The following is a 17,527-nucleotide window of genomic DNA, read 5'->3' on the forward strand; positions in this document are numbered from 1 at the left end:
GCAGTCTATACTTAGTTTGTAAGCTAATTGTCAGAAAAATTAATGACTGATAACTGAGTTGTGAAAAACTAATTCCAGTTTAACATAATAATAGCTGCCATTTTTTGAAGAAATGTTATACGTTCCTTACATGTACTATATTATTTAATCCTTACATGAACCCTCTAAGTTATTATTCTTATCTACATTTTCCAGATGATGAAATGAAGGCCCTGAGAGTTAAATAGCTTACTGAAGGTAGTAGATGTAGGAAGTGGTAGAGTTTAGATCAAATCCCAGTCAGTTCGGTTGCCTTTAACCACTTCCCTAAACTGTGAGCCCACCCCATTCCCCAATACCCACAGCAGTACAATTTTTGCATTATCATTATTATAAAGTGTGAAATATGGGACACCATGGGTAGTCAGAGATTTGCACATGAGAAGATTCTTCTTTGAACCGAATAGCCCATACTCCACAGGGACCACCTAATCAGAAGACTACCTTTTATAATGTATACTAATTCTTCTTTGCTTTATGTGTCTCTTCTATACAATTCATAAATCACACATTTTCAATCTTTACTTCAGCATTTAAATCCAAGAGGAAAGCTGAGGTTACATAAATAACTTCAGTAGACAAAAATGCAACAGCTCCTCCATCCCAGGGCTGGCTGTGGGAGCTTGTTGTATGGGAAATACATCACATACTTCTCATGAGACCCAAAAGAAAAAAAGGGCAGCAATAACTGTGAGGTTCAATCAAAACTGACAATTCAATTCCACCTGCATTTATTGAGAGAGGAGAGTGCAGTGTTTGCCAGTGCTCGTACTTCTCCAGTCCTGCTTTCCTGGCAGCTGTACTCACTTGAGCACTCCTCGTAGACCAGACATCCCACATCCCCACCTCCCATCCTGGTTTTGAGATCAAATGTGTCTCTCGAGTGAGCAAAATGTTCCCTTGACCTTTGTCTTTGTCCTTCCCCACTGAAAGGAATGAATGTTTCTTGGAGATATGGCTGATTCCAGGCTTTGGGCAGTGTAGGTACAAGGTGACTCTAGAATATTTTGTTGTACCAGAAAAAAAGAAAGAGCTAAAAAAATGATAGGGTCATGAAACAGAGACATAAGAATTGGCTTGAAGGTGTGCCCAATGGTGAAATCTGGGACCGTTTTTGTACAGTGGGGAATCTGGTCCACACGTAAAACAGGTGATCAAATTAGCATCACCAAAGTGAGACAGAGGGTCATCGTGTGACTTCAGATGTTATATGCTCTTAGAAAGACACAAAACCACTTCTGTAAAATTCTGGCTAAGAATACATTACCTGGATCCATTCTACTAAAGATTCTATTAAAAACAGGAGCATTCTGTTAAAAATGGGGGGACTGTATTCTCCAAAAATGTGAATCTCATCAGAAAAAAAAAGTCTGTGGAAATATTTCACATTAAAAGAAGGCTAAAGAGACATGGCAACTCAATGCCATCTGACCCTAGACTGGACTCTTTTACAGAGAAGAAAATGCTGTAAAGGATATTATTAGTGTATTGGGAAAAAATGCAATATAAACAGTAAATTAGATTAAAGCATTACACCTATATAGAATTTACTGAAGTTGGTAACTGTTCTGTGGTTATGTAAGAGAATATTCTTGTTCTTAGGAAAAACACACTGAAATACCCAAGGGTAAAGGGTTCTGATCTATGCAATTTACCCTCAGATGGTTCAGAATGAGAGAGAGAGAAAGAAAAAAAACAAGATAAAGTGTAAATGGTAAGTGAATCTCGGTAGAAGGTATATGTGTGGTTTTGTACAGTTTTTATTGTTGTAATTTTTCTGTAAGTTTAAAATTATTTCTAAAGAATAGAGTAAATAAATGTGTCCCTGATCAGGAAAAGCTCTTGTTGGTGGCTCAGATCAATGTTTTCTGACATTTTGCTACCCGTAAATAGGCTTCATACAACAGGTATAGACAAACTAAGTGATGGGTTAGGTGCAATTGGAAGAGCCCTAGATATTATTTATGTTTTCATTTATCAAACACATATTGAACACCTATTATGTGCCAGATAATGTGCTATAATGTCTTTTCTCTCCTTCTCAAGAAAGCATACTAGACTATGAGTAAATAAGAATAGTTTATTGGAAAAAAAATAATTCACAGATATAACTTATTAGTATTCACAAATTATTGACAATAAATGTGATGTCCTCTACTGACTCTGCACAGTAGAAACTCATTTGAAAGCCACTGGCTGAGCTGACATGGCTCGAGCCAGCTTTCTTCTTTGACTTGAGGCCCAGAGAAGTGAGGCTCCCCTACCTTCTTTCCGTGATCAGCCCATGTTCCTTAATAACAAAGTGTATGCTTTCTCACTGTTAGAAAATCTACCTGAATAACCTATAATGTACTATAATTCCCTTAAGGATGGAGCCCCACTTTATAAAGTCATTAAGTCAGCATCTGGAATCCTGCTATTAACCCCTGCACAGTCCAACAGGACGCCCAATGCACCCACGTGGTGAACGCCAACTTGTCTGTGTGCCTTCGTCGAAGTCTGTAGGCTCAGACTCCTGGGCACCAGGCGTTGCCTTCTCGTGTTATATTATTGAAGGACTAGCTTGATATTTTCAACCTACAAGAAACGCTCAACTCACTCAGGGTCATCAGAGTACAATGGAAAGGAATCTTGGATTTTGGCACTTGCCAAATCTAGGAACAGATTTAGCTCTGCCACTTACCGAATGGGTGGTAGCCAAATTACTGATATCTCTGATCCTGTTTCCTCTCTTTAAGTTGGAAATAATGATGCTATCTTCCTCAGAGGATGGTTGTAAGAATTAAGTGAGATGGTACGATACAGAATCTTTGGCACGGTGCCTTGCACATAGAGATTACTTGGAAAATGTTAATTACTAATATTATTTAAGGAAAATAAACACAATTTTTATTCTAATAGCTGCGCCGAGGTTCCTCTTTAGGGTGATACTCTCCTTGTTTAAATTGCTTCTGAGGTAGAGCAAGACCCTAAGACCTTCTGGATTAGAAAAATATAAGGAAATGAAAAAGACAGAGACAGTATTCTGCACAGCTGAGCAACAGAAATTAGAGGACAAAGCAACAATCACAATGACAAGAAACAAACAAAAAAAGTTAAGGAGGAAGAAATAGGAAAAGAGAAAGTTTTGTCTCCATGGTAGGGTGCCAAAGAGTTTTTAGGAGGTGGAATGTCTAGTGTTAAATTTTGAGTTATCTGCCTTGCCAGGAATTGGTCCCCTATGTCTTCCCGGAACTCAGATTAAATCTGTAACTTGAGTGAATATTCCTATTTTTTGTTTGTTCGTAGGTTTGTTTCCATAATGAAAATTGAGGTGAAAGAGATGGGTTTCATGACTGGGTCAGCGCTGAGCAGAGAAGAATGAACAGGTGCTGAAGGGAAGATGCAAGTAAAGTTGAAAGCTTTTCAGGAGAAGTAGGTAGGCCTTGGAAGAGACTATGAGAAGGAATCTCTGACGAAACACAGAAATCTTGAGGGATAACGGGATGGGGCCTTAACCTTACATGGGGATTTTACCCTTATTATAGTTAAAAGAACAGACTTGTCTCAAAGAGGCTAGCATTCAGAATATTTTATTTTTTCTTTTCTTTTCTTTTCTTTATTTATTTTTTTACTAGCTCACCTGTTTATTGTAAAAGGATGTAACCCAGGAACAGCCAGATGGAAGAGATGCAGAGGGCAAGGTGCAAGCTACAGAATATTTTAAACTAAATAAAAATACTAAAAGTTAGAAAAATATGATAGGTCCACAGTCCTATATCTATAATTCCAAAATACAAAAAGGTCAAAAAGTGTATTATTTTGTTTGGCGCCAATATTTTTTTAGTGGAAAACCTGACTTTATTCTCCATTAGGCTGCCTCTTGTCTCAATTTATTGACCTGGTGGGTACCTTCATACATTTTGCTGAAGAGTTATTCATGTTTCAGATTATGTGTGCCCCCCACACTCTCCTAGGGTTATTGGTCATATATATACACATGCCACATGCCCTTACTCAACTCAGGAAATTCTGAATTCTCAAACACTTCTGGACCCAGGATTTTGGATAAGAGATTATAAACATGAATTCAGAAAAAAAGAAAATTTAAATGAGCGGATAAAAGGGGATTACCTTCCAGTGTATTTCTAAAGCTGAAGTTGGCAGCTTTGTCCATGGAACCCGATTCATACTGGGTCAAACTCAGGCAAAATTCCACATCAGCTGAGGAGGGGAGCCTTGGGGTCCTGGCTTTGTCGTGGTTTCCAGGATTGCGCAGTATCGGTCCCTCGGACGTCCCGTTGCATAAAGCGTGACGGCTATTGTACTCCTCCAATTGGCTGCAGATGACCTGCACAAAACACCTTTATGTTAAAGGGGTGTTGTCTCCACTTCTAAGTCAAAGGGGGAAGGTAGGGAGGTTGAGGTTCCTGATTACCATATTTGGATTTCTAATTATCAGGAGATTAATGTTTTAAAGTAAATTGTTGAAGGAAGCAGCTTTCTGAGGGTTGCAGAATAACCCACGAATGTTAAAATTCAGAACAGAGTTCTAGTCTTGCATCTACCACTTGAGAAAATAAATTAAATAACATAGGTCTCATCTAGCAAATGGGGATAATAATAACTACTTCATATAATTGTTGTCAAATATTTATTTGGTGGGAAAATTAATTTGACAATCATCTGTTAAATATCCATTGTGTGACTTTCATATGCCCTTGAAGCTAGCCATGGCCCAGAGTTTAGGTCTGTACCCTCTTCTTTTATTTCTCTCTGTATCTTCTTCTTTGGCTCTGACGACCAGTTTCATGGCTTACAGGCCACTATATGATAAGAACTTCCTAATTCCTATCTGAAGTCCAAAAGCACTCCTCTGAACTCTAACCCTGTACATCCATCTCCAACTTCATATTTCAATGTTATCTCACAGGCATCTCAAATGGAACACTTAAAAATCAAAAATTTGTTCCTTTGTAATAAGCTATAAGGGAAAAGAATATGAATAAAAAAAGATATATAGGTATGTATAACTGAATCATTTTGCTGTACACCTGAAACTAACATAACCTTGTAAATCAACTATACTTTAATTTAAAAAATTAAATTAAAAAAGAATTTTTAAAATAAAAATATTTTAAAAAATTGTTCCTCTCCCTCTATTTCCTATCACATCAACTATCCTGCAGCTTAAACCAGAAGCCCATGAATCTTCATTTTTAAGCCAGAGACTGTTACCATTTGTATTTTGTTCCCCTTTATCTTTCACATTAAAACCATCAGCCAATCTTGTCAATTCTGCCTCCAGAATACATCTTGAATCTTTATTTGTTTACAAATTCTGTGATCCAACTGCTGAAGTCAGACTGGCTACTCTTCTCTGGGCATCACTCATGCTTCTCCATCCCACATCTTTGTTCTTGCCTAAGCGTGTTCACTCCTTGCCATTTATCTGATATTCTACCTAAACTTCAAGGCCAAACCAATATTCTGAAAAAAACAGACATTGTCAACTCTGACTTAAAAAGTAAATCAAAAGGGTCCAACTCTAAAATATGAAGAAATTTTAGAAATCCTTCACCAAATTATTTTGCTTACAGTTTCACTTATATGTAGGCAGAAGACTGAACTATGATAAAATTATTTGACTAAATAAGTCAAAAGGAGCTCTTTCAATAAATATGAAATAAAAATGCTAAGTGATTTAAAAATACATTATAATTTAACTGGCAGATTTTTTCTCAGTGGTTTATAAGTTAATTCTTCATCTTAAAATCATTGATGCCGGGCTTCCCTGGTGGTGCAGTGGTTGAGAGTCTGCCTGCCAATGCAGGGGACACGGGTTCGAGCCCTGGTCTGGGAAGATCCCACATGCTGCGGAGTAACTAGGCCCCTGAGCCACAACTACTGAGCCTGCGCATCTGGAGCCTGTACTCCGCAACAAGAGAGGCCGTGATAGTGAGAGGCCCGCGCACCGCGATGAAGAGTGGCCCCCACTTGCCACAACTAGAGAAAGCCCTAGCACAGAAATGAAGACCCAACATAGCCAAAAATAAATAATAAATAAAAATAAATAAATTTTAAAAAAAATCATTGATGCCTTAGGTTCCATGATGGCAATTAAGCAGGTAGCAAGATATCAGCCTTAAACAAAAGCATAAAATGCAGGAGAGGCCACACTGCCATCCGTGACTGTTCACCGTGGGCACTTAGTCTGTAGGAGGCCTGTGCCCACTGAGTAGATAAAGTGGTTGTTTGTCAAACTCAAACTTGACTCACTTTAGTCTCCCTTGATAAACAGTCAGTATCACTTCCTTTAAAAAAAAAAGTAATCTCCATGAGGATAACTTTCCTTTTTTCGTTACTGTTTATTCCCAGAATCTGTAATAGAGGCTCTATAACAATTTGATGGGAGAATAAACAAGTCAATGGATGAACCAGTGAATCTTCAACTACCAACACGTGTTGCACATCGTTTTTAGCCAGTCCTGTTACTGATACCAACATTCGCCCTAGAAGATATTTCCAAAAATATATCGTTTGTATTAAATATATACAGAGGCCCCACTCTCAATAGGGAAGGCATCTCTGTGTACATTTTTTTAATTCACAAATGACCTTGTAGGTTTATATGATTTTATCCCTATTTTAATGACAAGGAAACTGAGTGTGGAAGAGTATAAAAGGCTAGTAGGATCTAAAACCCTGTATTATGATTAATAATTTTATGGGCAACAGGCAAGGCACATGGAACAATATTTTAAAAGTGAAGTCTTCTTGGTCAACTGCTTGCACCACAGTTAGGAATAATTAAAACAATCCTATCAGTCTCCTGCTCCAGTGAGTTGGCAATCTATAAGAATGTAAAAGCAAATTAAATCACCATCAGATGGAACTGAATGAGCCTTGCCCCCCCCCCCCCCCGGGAATGGCTGCTACTGTGTTATACAACAGACACTTAGAGAAGCTTTTCATTTCTGGTCACTAAGATATCATCTATGAATTGAAGGGTTGTGTGTTGGAAAAGAATTAGTTTCCAAATTCATGTAGGTGTGGGCTTCAACTCTGGCTCAGCTACTTACTAGCAATGGGGCAATGAGTATGTTATTTAGGCTTGCTGAGTCTCAATTTCTTCAACTGTAATATGAAATAATAAATATTACATATTAATGTATAATTTATTATATTTATTATTATTATATTAATAAAATAATAAAATGCTGTTTCTGGCTCAACAGATGTCAGTTTCTTCATACTTCATGACATTCCTCAATCCTTTTACCCATGCATAATTGAGAACTTGAATTGTTGGGTGACTTGTCTAAGGTCATATGATGTTCAGAGCCAGGACTAGAACATTAATCCACAGTTCTCCTGACTCCAAAGCTACATCCAGTAGATTTATGACTGCCTGTAAATGGCTTAGGGATGGTTGAATAAAGCTAACTTAACTTTTGCATTGAGTGTAATATATTGGATTCCTTTAAAATGTCGATTAACTAGACATCACAGCAGGGATATAGATGAAATCATTGTCATTCCTGTTTGAATAATAACCCATATCAGGATATTTTCAAAAGATCCTACTGCCTAAAAGACTCCTACAGCAGGCTCAGTTAAATTAGAGAGGATTGAATGAAACTATTTTTGCTGAAATGCCAACAGCCAAGTGGCTAAATGTTCAGATGACAATGTATTAGTAACAAGGAAGAAATCTACCCCAGTTCCAGAAATAATTTGAAAAACTTAATCTCAAATTATTGTTTTTATATTTGATACAGAAGGAGAGGCAGGGTGGGAGAAAGTGTTATCACTATGGTTATCATGGAGATTGCAGTCAGACATGGTTTCCAAATTGAGCAAATTACTTAAGCTCTCTGAATATCAAGGTTTTTCATCTGTAAATGGGGGCTATAACAACTTTTTATGAAGGATCAAATAATTTTACCCAAGTAAAGCATTTAGTATATAGTGCCAAGTACAGAGTGTTTAATAATGGCAGCTATTATATTATTATTGAATACAAGACCATTGGGCAGGCCACCAAATTGTTAACCCTGACTCTGTAACACTGGATGAATAGTCATTATTATAATAACTATCATCAATATATCATGTAAAGATATATTATGATAATTTCCATACATGGAACTCAAAGAATATGTCAGACACTAAACAAGTCATTTTACATTAACAGATTTCATTGAATCCCTTTACTATAATGCTTTAAGATATGTTATTCTAATTTTAAAGAAAAAAAAGTCTCAGAATAATTAAGTAACTTGTCCAGGATTTTGTAGCTAAGTAAGTTACAAAAGTCATGTTTTTATGACTCAAATGACTATACCCTTTCCACTACATCATTCTACTTTCCATTCCATTTAGTATTTTCATCAACACAGAAAACACACATATATGATAATTGCACCCCATTTTTTTCTGTTGAGAAAAAAAAACAAAGGTCAAAGATTCCAAATAATTTGTCCAATAACATCTGGTAAGTAGCAGAGGTAGAATCTGGTAAGTGGCAGAAGTCTTCTGATGAGGAATTTGTTCTTTTTCTGTTTCAACACAGGTGACTTATAACATGATTTGGGGGAAACAGATCAAGCTGTCCCAAGTCAAATGAAAAAAGGGAGATATAGAAAGAAGAAACAGATGTATTCATGGAGAAAGTGAACTTAGTGTTCTCTTAAACATAAAGAAATAGCAACAAACAACCAGTTATTAAAATCTTTAGGAGCGGGATCTTGGGGCAAGATGGCGGAAGAGTAAGACGCGGAGATCACCTTCCTTCCCACAGATACATTAGAAATACATCTACACGTGGAACTGCTCCTACAGAACACCCACTGAACGCTGGCAGAAGACGTCAGACCTCCCAAAAGGCAAGAAACTCCCCACGTACCTGGGTAGGGCAAAAGAAAAAAGAAATAACAGAGCACCAGTGGGAGGAGGCTGTGAAGGAGGAAAGGTTTCCACACACTAGAAGCCCCTTCGCGGGCAGAGACTGCGGGTGGCAGAAGGGGGAAGCTTCAGAGCCACGGAGGAGAGCGCAGCCACAGGGGTGCAGAGGGCAAAGCGGAGAGATTCCCGCACAGAGGCTCGGCGCCGAGCAGCACTCACCAGCCCAAGAGGCTTGTCTGCTCACCCGCCGGGGTGGGCGGGGCTGGGAGCTGAGGCTCGGGCTTTGGTCGGATCCCAGGGAGAGGACTGGGGTTGGCTGCGTGAACACAGCCTGAAGGAGGCTAGTGCGCCACAGCTAGCCGGGAGGGAGTCTGGGAAAAAGTCTGGACCTGCCGAAGAGGCAAGAGACTTTTTCTTGCCTCTTTGTCTCCTGGTGCGCGAGGAGAGGGGATTCAGAGCGCCGCCTAAACGAGCTCCAGAGATGGGCGCGAGCCGCGGCTATCAACGCGGATCCCAGAGGCGGGCGTGAGACGCTAAGGCTGCTGCTGCCTCCACCAAGAAGCCTGTGTGCGAGCACAGCTCACTCTCCACACCGCCCCTCCCGGGAGCCTGTGCAGCCCGCCACTGCCAGGGTCCCGTGATCCAGGGACAACTTCCCCAGGAGAACGCACGGCGCGCCTCAGGCTGGTGCAACGTCACACCGGCCGCTGCCGCCGCAGGCTCGCCCCGCCTCCTCCGTATCCTTCCCTCCCCGCGGCCTGAGTGAGCCAGAGCCACCAAAGCAGCTGCTCCTTTAACCCCGTTCTGTCTGGGCGGGGAACAGATGCCCTCAGGCGACCTACACGCAGAGGCAGGTCCAAATCCAAAGCTGAACCCCGGGAGCTGTGCGAACAAAGAAGAGAAAGGGAAATATCTCCCAGCAGCCTCAGAAACAGCGGATTAAATCTCCACAAACAACTTGAGGTACCTGCATCTGTGGAATACCTGAATAGACAATGAATCATCCCAAATTCAGGAGGTGGACTTTGGGAGCAGGATATATTAATTTTTCCCCTTTTCCTTTTTTTGTGAGTGTATATGTGTATGCTTCTAGGTGAGATTTTGTCTGTATAGCTTTGCTTTCACCATTTGGCCTAGGGTTTGGTCCGTCCGTTTTTTTGTTTTGTTTTGTTTTTTTTACTTAAAAATTTTTTTTTCTTAATAAATTTTTTCTTAATAAATTTTTCCTTATTTTTTATTTTAAAAATTTAAATATTTGTTTTCTTAATAAATTTTTTTCTTAATAATTTTTTCTTATTTTTTATTATAAAAAATTAATAAATGTGTTAAAAAAATTTTTTTAACTTTTATCTTAATAAATTTTTTCTTAATAATTTTTTTCTTATTTTTTATTATAATAGCTTTATTTTATATTATTTTATCCTCTTTCTTTCTTTCTTTCTATTTTTTCTCCCTTTTATTCTGAGCCGTGTGGATGAAAGGCTCTTGGTGCTCCAGCCAGGCATCAGGGCTGTGCCTCTGAGGTGGGAGAACCAACTTCAGGACACTGGTCCACAAGAGACCTCCCAGCTCCACGTAATACCAAACGGGGAATATCTCTCAGAGATTTCCATCTCAACATCAAGACCCAGCTTCATTCAACGACCAGCAAGCTACAGTTTTGGACACCCTATGCCAAACAACTAGCAAGACAGGAACACAGCCCCATCCATTAGCAGAGAGGCTACCTAAAATCATAATAAGGCCACAGACACCCCAAAACACACCACCAGACGTGGACGTGCCCACCAGAAAGACAAGATCCAACCTCATCCACCAGAACACAGGCACTAGTCCCCTCCACCAGGAAGCCTACACAACCCACTGAATGAACCTTAGCCACTGGGGACAGATACCAAAAACAACGGGAACTACGAGCCTGCAGCCTGTGAAAAGGAGACCCCAAACACAGTAAGATAAGCAAAATGAGAAGACAGAAAAACACACAGCACATGAAGGAGCAGGGTCAAAAAACACCAGACCTAACAAATGAAGAGGAAATAGGCAGTCTACCTGAAAAAGAATTCAGAATAATAATAGTAAAGATGATCCAAAATCTTGGAACTAGAATAGACAAAAAGCAAGAAACATTTAACAAGGACGTAGAAGAACTAAAGAGGAACCAAGCAACGATGAAAAACACAATAAATGAAATTAAAAATACTCTAGAAGGGATCAGTAGCAGAATAACTGAGGCAGCAGAACGGATAAGTGACCTGGAAGATAAAATAGTGGAAATAACTACTGCAGAGCAGAATAAAGAAAAAGAATGAAAAGAACTGAGGACAGTCTCAGAGACCTCTGGGACAACATTAAACGCACCAACATTCGAATTATAGGGGTCCCAGAAGAAGAAGAGGAAAAGAAAGGGACTGAGAAAATATTTGAAGAGATTATAGTTGAAAACTTCCCTAATATGGGAAAGGAAATAGTTAATCAAGTCCTGGAAGCACACATAGTCCCATACAGGATAAATCCAAGGAGAAACACGCCAAGACACATATTAATCAAACGATCAAAAATTAAATATAAATTAAACATATTAAAAACAGCAAGGGAAAAACAACAAATAACACACAAGGGAATCCCCATAAGGTTAACAGCTGATCTTTCAGCAAAAACTCTGCAAGCCAGAAGGGAGCGGCAGGATATACTTAAAGTGATGAAGGAGAAAAACCTACAACCAAGATTACTCTACCTAGCAAGGATCTCATTCAGATTCGATGGAGAAATTAAAACCTTTACAGACAAGCAAAAGCTGAGAGAGTTCAGCACCACCAAACCAGCTTTACAACAAATGCTAAAGGAACTTCTCTAGGCAAGAAACACAAGAGAAGGAAAACACCTACAGTAACAAACCCAAAATATTTAAGAAAATGGGAATAGGAACATACATATCAATAATAACCTTATATGTAAATGGATTAAATGCTCCCATCAAAAGACACAGACTGGCTGAATGGATACAAAAACAAGACCCATATATATGCTGTCTACAAGAGACCCACTTCAGACCTAAGGACACATACAGACTGAAAGTGAGGGGATGGAAAAAGATATTCCATGCAAATGGAAATCAAAAGAAAGCTGGAGTAGCAATTCTCATATCAGACAAAATAGACTTTAAAATAAAGACTATTACAAGAGAGAAGAAGGACACTATATAATGATCAAGGGATCAATCCAAGAAGAAGGTATAACAATTGTAAATATTTATGCACCCAACATAGGAGCACCTCAATACATAAGGCAAATACTAACAGCCATAAAAGGGGAAATCGACAGTAACACAATCATAGTAGGGGACTTTAACACCCCACTTTCACCAATGGACAGATCATCCAAAATGAAAATAAATAAGGAAACACAAGCTTTAAATGATACATTAAACAAGATGGACTTAATTGATATTTATAGGACATTCCACCCAAAAACAACAGAATACACATTTTTCTCAAGTGCTCATGAAACATTCTCCAGGATAGATCATATCTTGGGTCACAAATCAAGCCTTGGTAAATTTAAGAAAATTGAAAGTGTATCAAGTATCTTTTCCAACCACAACGCTATGAGACTAGATATCAATTACAGGAAAAGATCTGTAAAAAATACAAGCACAAGGAGGCTACACAATACACTACTTACTAACGAAGTGATCACTGAAGAGATCAAAGGGGAAATCAAAAAATACCTAGAAACAAATGACAATGGAGACATGACGACCCAAAACCTATGGGACGCAGCAAAAGCAGTTCTAAGAGGGAAGTTTATAGCAATACAAGCCTACATCAAGAAACAGGAAACATCTCGAATAAACAACCTAACCTTGCACCTAAAGCAATTAGAGAAAGAAGAACACAAAAACCCCAAAGCTAGCAGAAGGAAAGAAATCATAAATATCAGATCAGAAATAAATGAAAAAAAAATGAAGGAGACAATAGCAAAGATCAATAAAACTAAAAGCTGGTTCTTTGAGAAGATAAACAAAATTGATAAACCATTAGCCAGACTCATGAAGAGAAAGAGGGAGAAGACTCAAATCAATAGAATTAGAAATGAAAAAGGAGAAGTAACCACTGACACTGCAGAAATACAAACGATCATGAGAGATTACTACAAGCAACTCTATGCCAATAAAATGGACAACCTGGAAGAAATGGACAAATTCTTAGAAATGCACAACCTGCCGAGACTGAACCAGGAAGAAATAGAAAATATAAACAGACCAATCACAAGCACTGAAATTGAAACTGTGATTAAAAATCTTCCAACAAACAAAAGCCCAGGACCACATGGCTTCACAGGCGAATTCTATCAAACATTTAGAGAAGAGCTAACACCTATCCTTCTCAAACTCTTCCAAAATATTGCAGAGGGAGGAACACTCCCCAACTCATTCTACGAGGCCACCATCACCCTGATACCAAAACCAGACAAAGATGTCACAAAGAAAGAAAACTACAGGCCAATATCACTGATGAACATAGATGCAAAAATCCTCAACAAAATACTAGCAAACAGAATCCAACAGTACATTAAAAGGATCATACACCATGATCAAGTGGAGTTCATTCCAGGAATGCAAAGATTCTTCAATATATGCAAATCAATCAACGTGATACGTCATATTAACAAATTGAAGGAGAAAAACCATATGATCATCTCAATAGATGCAGAGAAAGCTTTCGACAAAATTCAACACCCATTTATGATAAAAGCCCTGCAGAAAGTAGGCATAGAGGGAATTTTCCTCAACAGAATAAAGGCCATATATGACAAACCCAGAGCCAACATTGTCCTCAATGGTGAAAAACTGAAACCATTTCCACTAAGATCAGGAACAAGACAAGGTTGCCCACTCTCACCACTGTTATTCAACATAGTTTAGAAGTCTTAGCCACAGCAATCAGAGAAGAAAAAGAAATAAAAGGAATCCAAATCGGAAAAGAAGAAGTAAAGCTGTCACTGTTTGAAGATGACATGATACTATACATAAAGAATCCTAAAGATGCTACCAGAAAACTACTAGGGCTAATCAATGAATTTGGTAAAGTAGCAGGATACAAAATTAATGCACAGAAGTCTCTTGCATTCCTATACACTAATGATGAAAAATTTGAAAGTGAAATTAAGAAAACACTCCCGTTTACCATTGCAACAAAAAGAATAAAATACCTAGGAATAAACCTACCTAAGGAGACAAAAGACCTGTATGCAGAAAATTATAGGACACTGATGAAAGAAATTAAAGATGATACAAATAGATGGAGAGATATACCATGTTCTTGGATTGGAAGAATCAACATTGTGAAAATGACTCTACTACCCAAAGCAATCTACAGATTCAATGCAATCCCTATCAAACTACCAGAGGCATTTTTCACAGAACTAGAACAGAAAATTTCACAATTTGTATGGAAACACAAAAGACCCCGAATAGCCAAAGCAATCTTGAAAACGAAAAATGGAGCTGGAGTAATCAGGCTCCCTGACTTCAGAGTTTATTACAAAGCTACAGTAATCAAGACAGTTTGGTACTGGCACAAAAACAGAAATATAGATCAATAGAACAGGATAGAAAGCCCAGAGATAAACCCACGCACATATGGTCACCTTATCTTTGATAAAGGAGGCAAGCATATACAGTGGAGAAAAGACAGCCTCTTCAATAAGTGGTGCTGGGAAAACTGGACAGGTACATGTAAAAGTATGAAATTAGAACACTCCCTAACCCCGTACACAAAAATAAACTCAAAATGGATTAAAGACCTAAATGTAAGGCCAGACACTATCAAACTCTTTGAGGAAAACATAGGCAGAACACTCTATGACATAAATCACAGCAAGATCCTTTTTGACCCAACTCCTAGAGAAATGGAAATAAAAACACAAATAAACAAATGGGACCTAATGAAACTTAAAAGCTTTTGCACAACAAAGGAAACCATAAACAAGACCAAAAGACAACCCTCAGAATGGGAGAAAATATTTGCAAACGAAGCAACTGACAAAGGATTAATCTCCAAGATTTACAAGCAGCTCATGCAGCTCAATTACAAAAAAACAAACAACCCAATCCAAAAATGGGCAGAAGACCTAAATAGACATTTCTGCAAAGAAGATATACAGATTGCCAACAGACACATGAAAGAATGCTCAACATCATTAATCATTAGAGAAATGCAAATCAAAACTACAATGAGATATCATCTCACACCGGTCAGAATGGCCATCATCAAAACATCTAGAAACAATAAATGCTGGAGAGGGTGTGGAGAAAAGGGAACACTCTTGCACTGTTGGTGGGAATGTAAATTGATACAGCCACTATGGAGAACAGTATGGAGGTTCCTTAAGAAACTAAAAATAGAACCACCATACGACCCAGCAATCCCACTACTGGGCATATACCCTGAGAAAACCATAATTCAAAAAGAGTCATGCACCACAATGTTCGTTGCAGCACTATTTACAATAGCCAGGACATGGAAGCAACCTAAGTGTCCATCATCGGATGAATGGATAAAGATGATGTGGCACATATATACAATGGAATATTACTCAGCCATAAAAAGAAACGAAATGGAGGTATTTGTAGTGAGGTGGATGGAGTTAGAGTCTGTCATACAGAGTGAAGTAAGTCAGAAAGAGAAAAACAAATACAGTATGCTAACACATATATATGGAATCTAAGGAAAAAGAAAAATAAAGGTCATGAAGAACCTAGTGGCAAGACGGGAATAAAGACACAGACCTACTAGAGAATGGACTTGGGGATATGGGGAGGGGGCAAGGTAAGATGTGACAGGGTGAGAGAGTGGCATGGACATATATACACTACCAAATGTAAAATAGATAGCTAGTGGGTAGCAACCGCATAGCACAGGGAGATCAGCTCTGTGCTTTGTGACCACCTAGAGGGGTGGTATAGGGAGGGTGGGAGGGAGGGAGACGCAAGAGGGAAGAGATATGGGAACATATGTATACGTATAACTGATTCACTTTGTTATAAAGCAGAAACTAACACACCATTGTAAAGCAATTATACTCCAATAAAGATGTTAAAAAAAAAAAAAGCTTTAGGAGCAAAGCTTCTATCATGACATTAGAGGTTTAGCTAAATAAAAATGTAAACCCTATGACATTCCACAGAATCTTTTTCATAAAGAAAAAAGAGAAGCTGTTAATTCACTGAGCTGTTGCCATGGTTACCTAAACCCATGACTCTCTGCTGAAATGTAACTTTTTTTTTCTTCCTACTGTTTGCTTCCATGTGATATGCTTTTCACCTGATGAGTGAATTCCCTGGTCACACTTCACTCACGCCTATCATCTTGGAAAAGTTTTTTCTCTTTATTTTGATCCATCATGACAGCTACCCTTTCCTTCTACGGCCAGCTTATCTGCTGCTTGCATAACATTGGATCTAACTGTGTTGAGCACAGGTATTTGTACTTTAATGTTCACCCCCCACCTCCAAAAATAATGGACTGCTTTAATTGACGACAAACATGCTTCTAGTTTAAAAGCTCTTGGCATTAAACCAAAAAATAAAGGAACAAATATACAAAAAAAGCATGTGAATTCTGAATATAGGCTTTCTATGAAAACTAACATTAAGCACATAATTTTTAATATATTATTTTATTGAATAAAAAACCTTATCAGTAAATATTATTAATCTCACTTAAGTAACACTCAGGTTGTAACTTGCCTGATCTTCTCTATGTGTGCTTTCACTTTTTGCATGCACACACACACACACACACACACACACACACACACATAAGCCTAGAGAGAGTTACACAAAATGTTTTATTCCAGACAATAAGTTACTGCTTATTTTGGCATAATTGTGTCCTTGGCCTTGGGGATCCAGTGCTATAAATTATGGCTTAATGTTCTAGAAATCTAGCTATGTCTATGCAGAGTTTAATTTTTTATGTGTGTTAGCACTGGAGCTAACATTTCTATGATTTTCAATTGTGTTCAATTCAACATATATTGACAAAGCCCATTCCATGTATATATTATGTTCCTGACTCTGTGGACATAAAGATAAATTAGAAATGGTTTCTACATTGGAGCAGATGGCAGTCTGTTAGACAAAGATAGGTTTGAAAACAATTACATGTATTGAAGAATTATAGGTACTATGATATAAATCTGTACAAAGTATAATGATAGTGCAAAAGGGTGAAGGTCAATTCTACCTGAGTAAGGGATGTGGATAAATAAATGTCTAATGGAATAATTTCACTCTAACATGAATGAAAAGGACTACATCAGAATATCTGCCCCAGTTGTCTGTGCAACTGAATTTTAAGGGAGTTAAAGTGACTACAAGTCAGAATTTACATCCATAAATCAGTGGCTTGTTTTATCCCTTCCAAGCCTAAATGGCTCCTTAAAAATAGGAAGCAACATGGTTAACTTGAAATAGCATTGGAGTCAAAGGCACTGGGGTTTAGTCCTCAGCTGTGTGACCTTAGACAAATCATCCTAGCTTTCGGGGTCTCACTATCTTCTTTTACAGAATGTAGGCAGTACACTACACACCACT

General features: G+C 38.3%; 1 protein-coding gene across 1 annotated transcript in view; it reads right to left on the reverse strand.

Annotated features, from left to right (window-relative positions):
* Positions 1-17,527, reverse strand: part of TYR (tyrosinase) — a 107,235-nt gene that overhangs the window by 86,168 nt on the left and 3,540 nt on the right. The window contains exon 2 of the mRNA XM_068555253.1: positions 4,153-4,369. Within this exon, the coding sequence (XP_068411354.1) occupies positions 4,153-4,369 (217 nt within the window). The remainder of the gene's footprint in view (positions 1-4,152; positions 4,370-17,527) is intronic.

This window comes from Eschrichtius robustus, chromosome 11, assembly GCF_028021215.1.
Source record: "Eschrichtius robustus isolate mEscRob2 chromosome 11, mEscRob2.pri, whole genome shotgun sequence".
In the NCBI taxonomy this organism is placed as follows: domain Eukaryota; kingdom Metazoa; phylum Chordata; class Mammalia; order Artiodactyla; family Eschrichtiidae; genus Eschrichtius; species Eschrichtius robustus.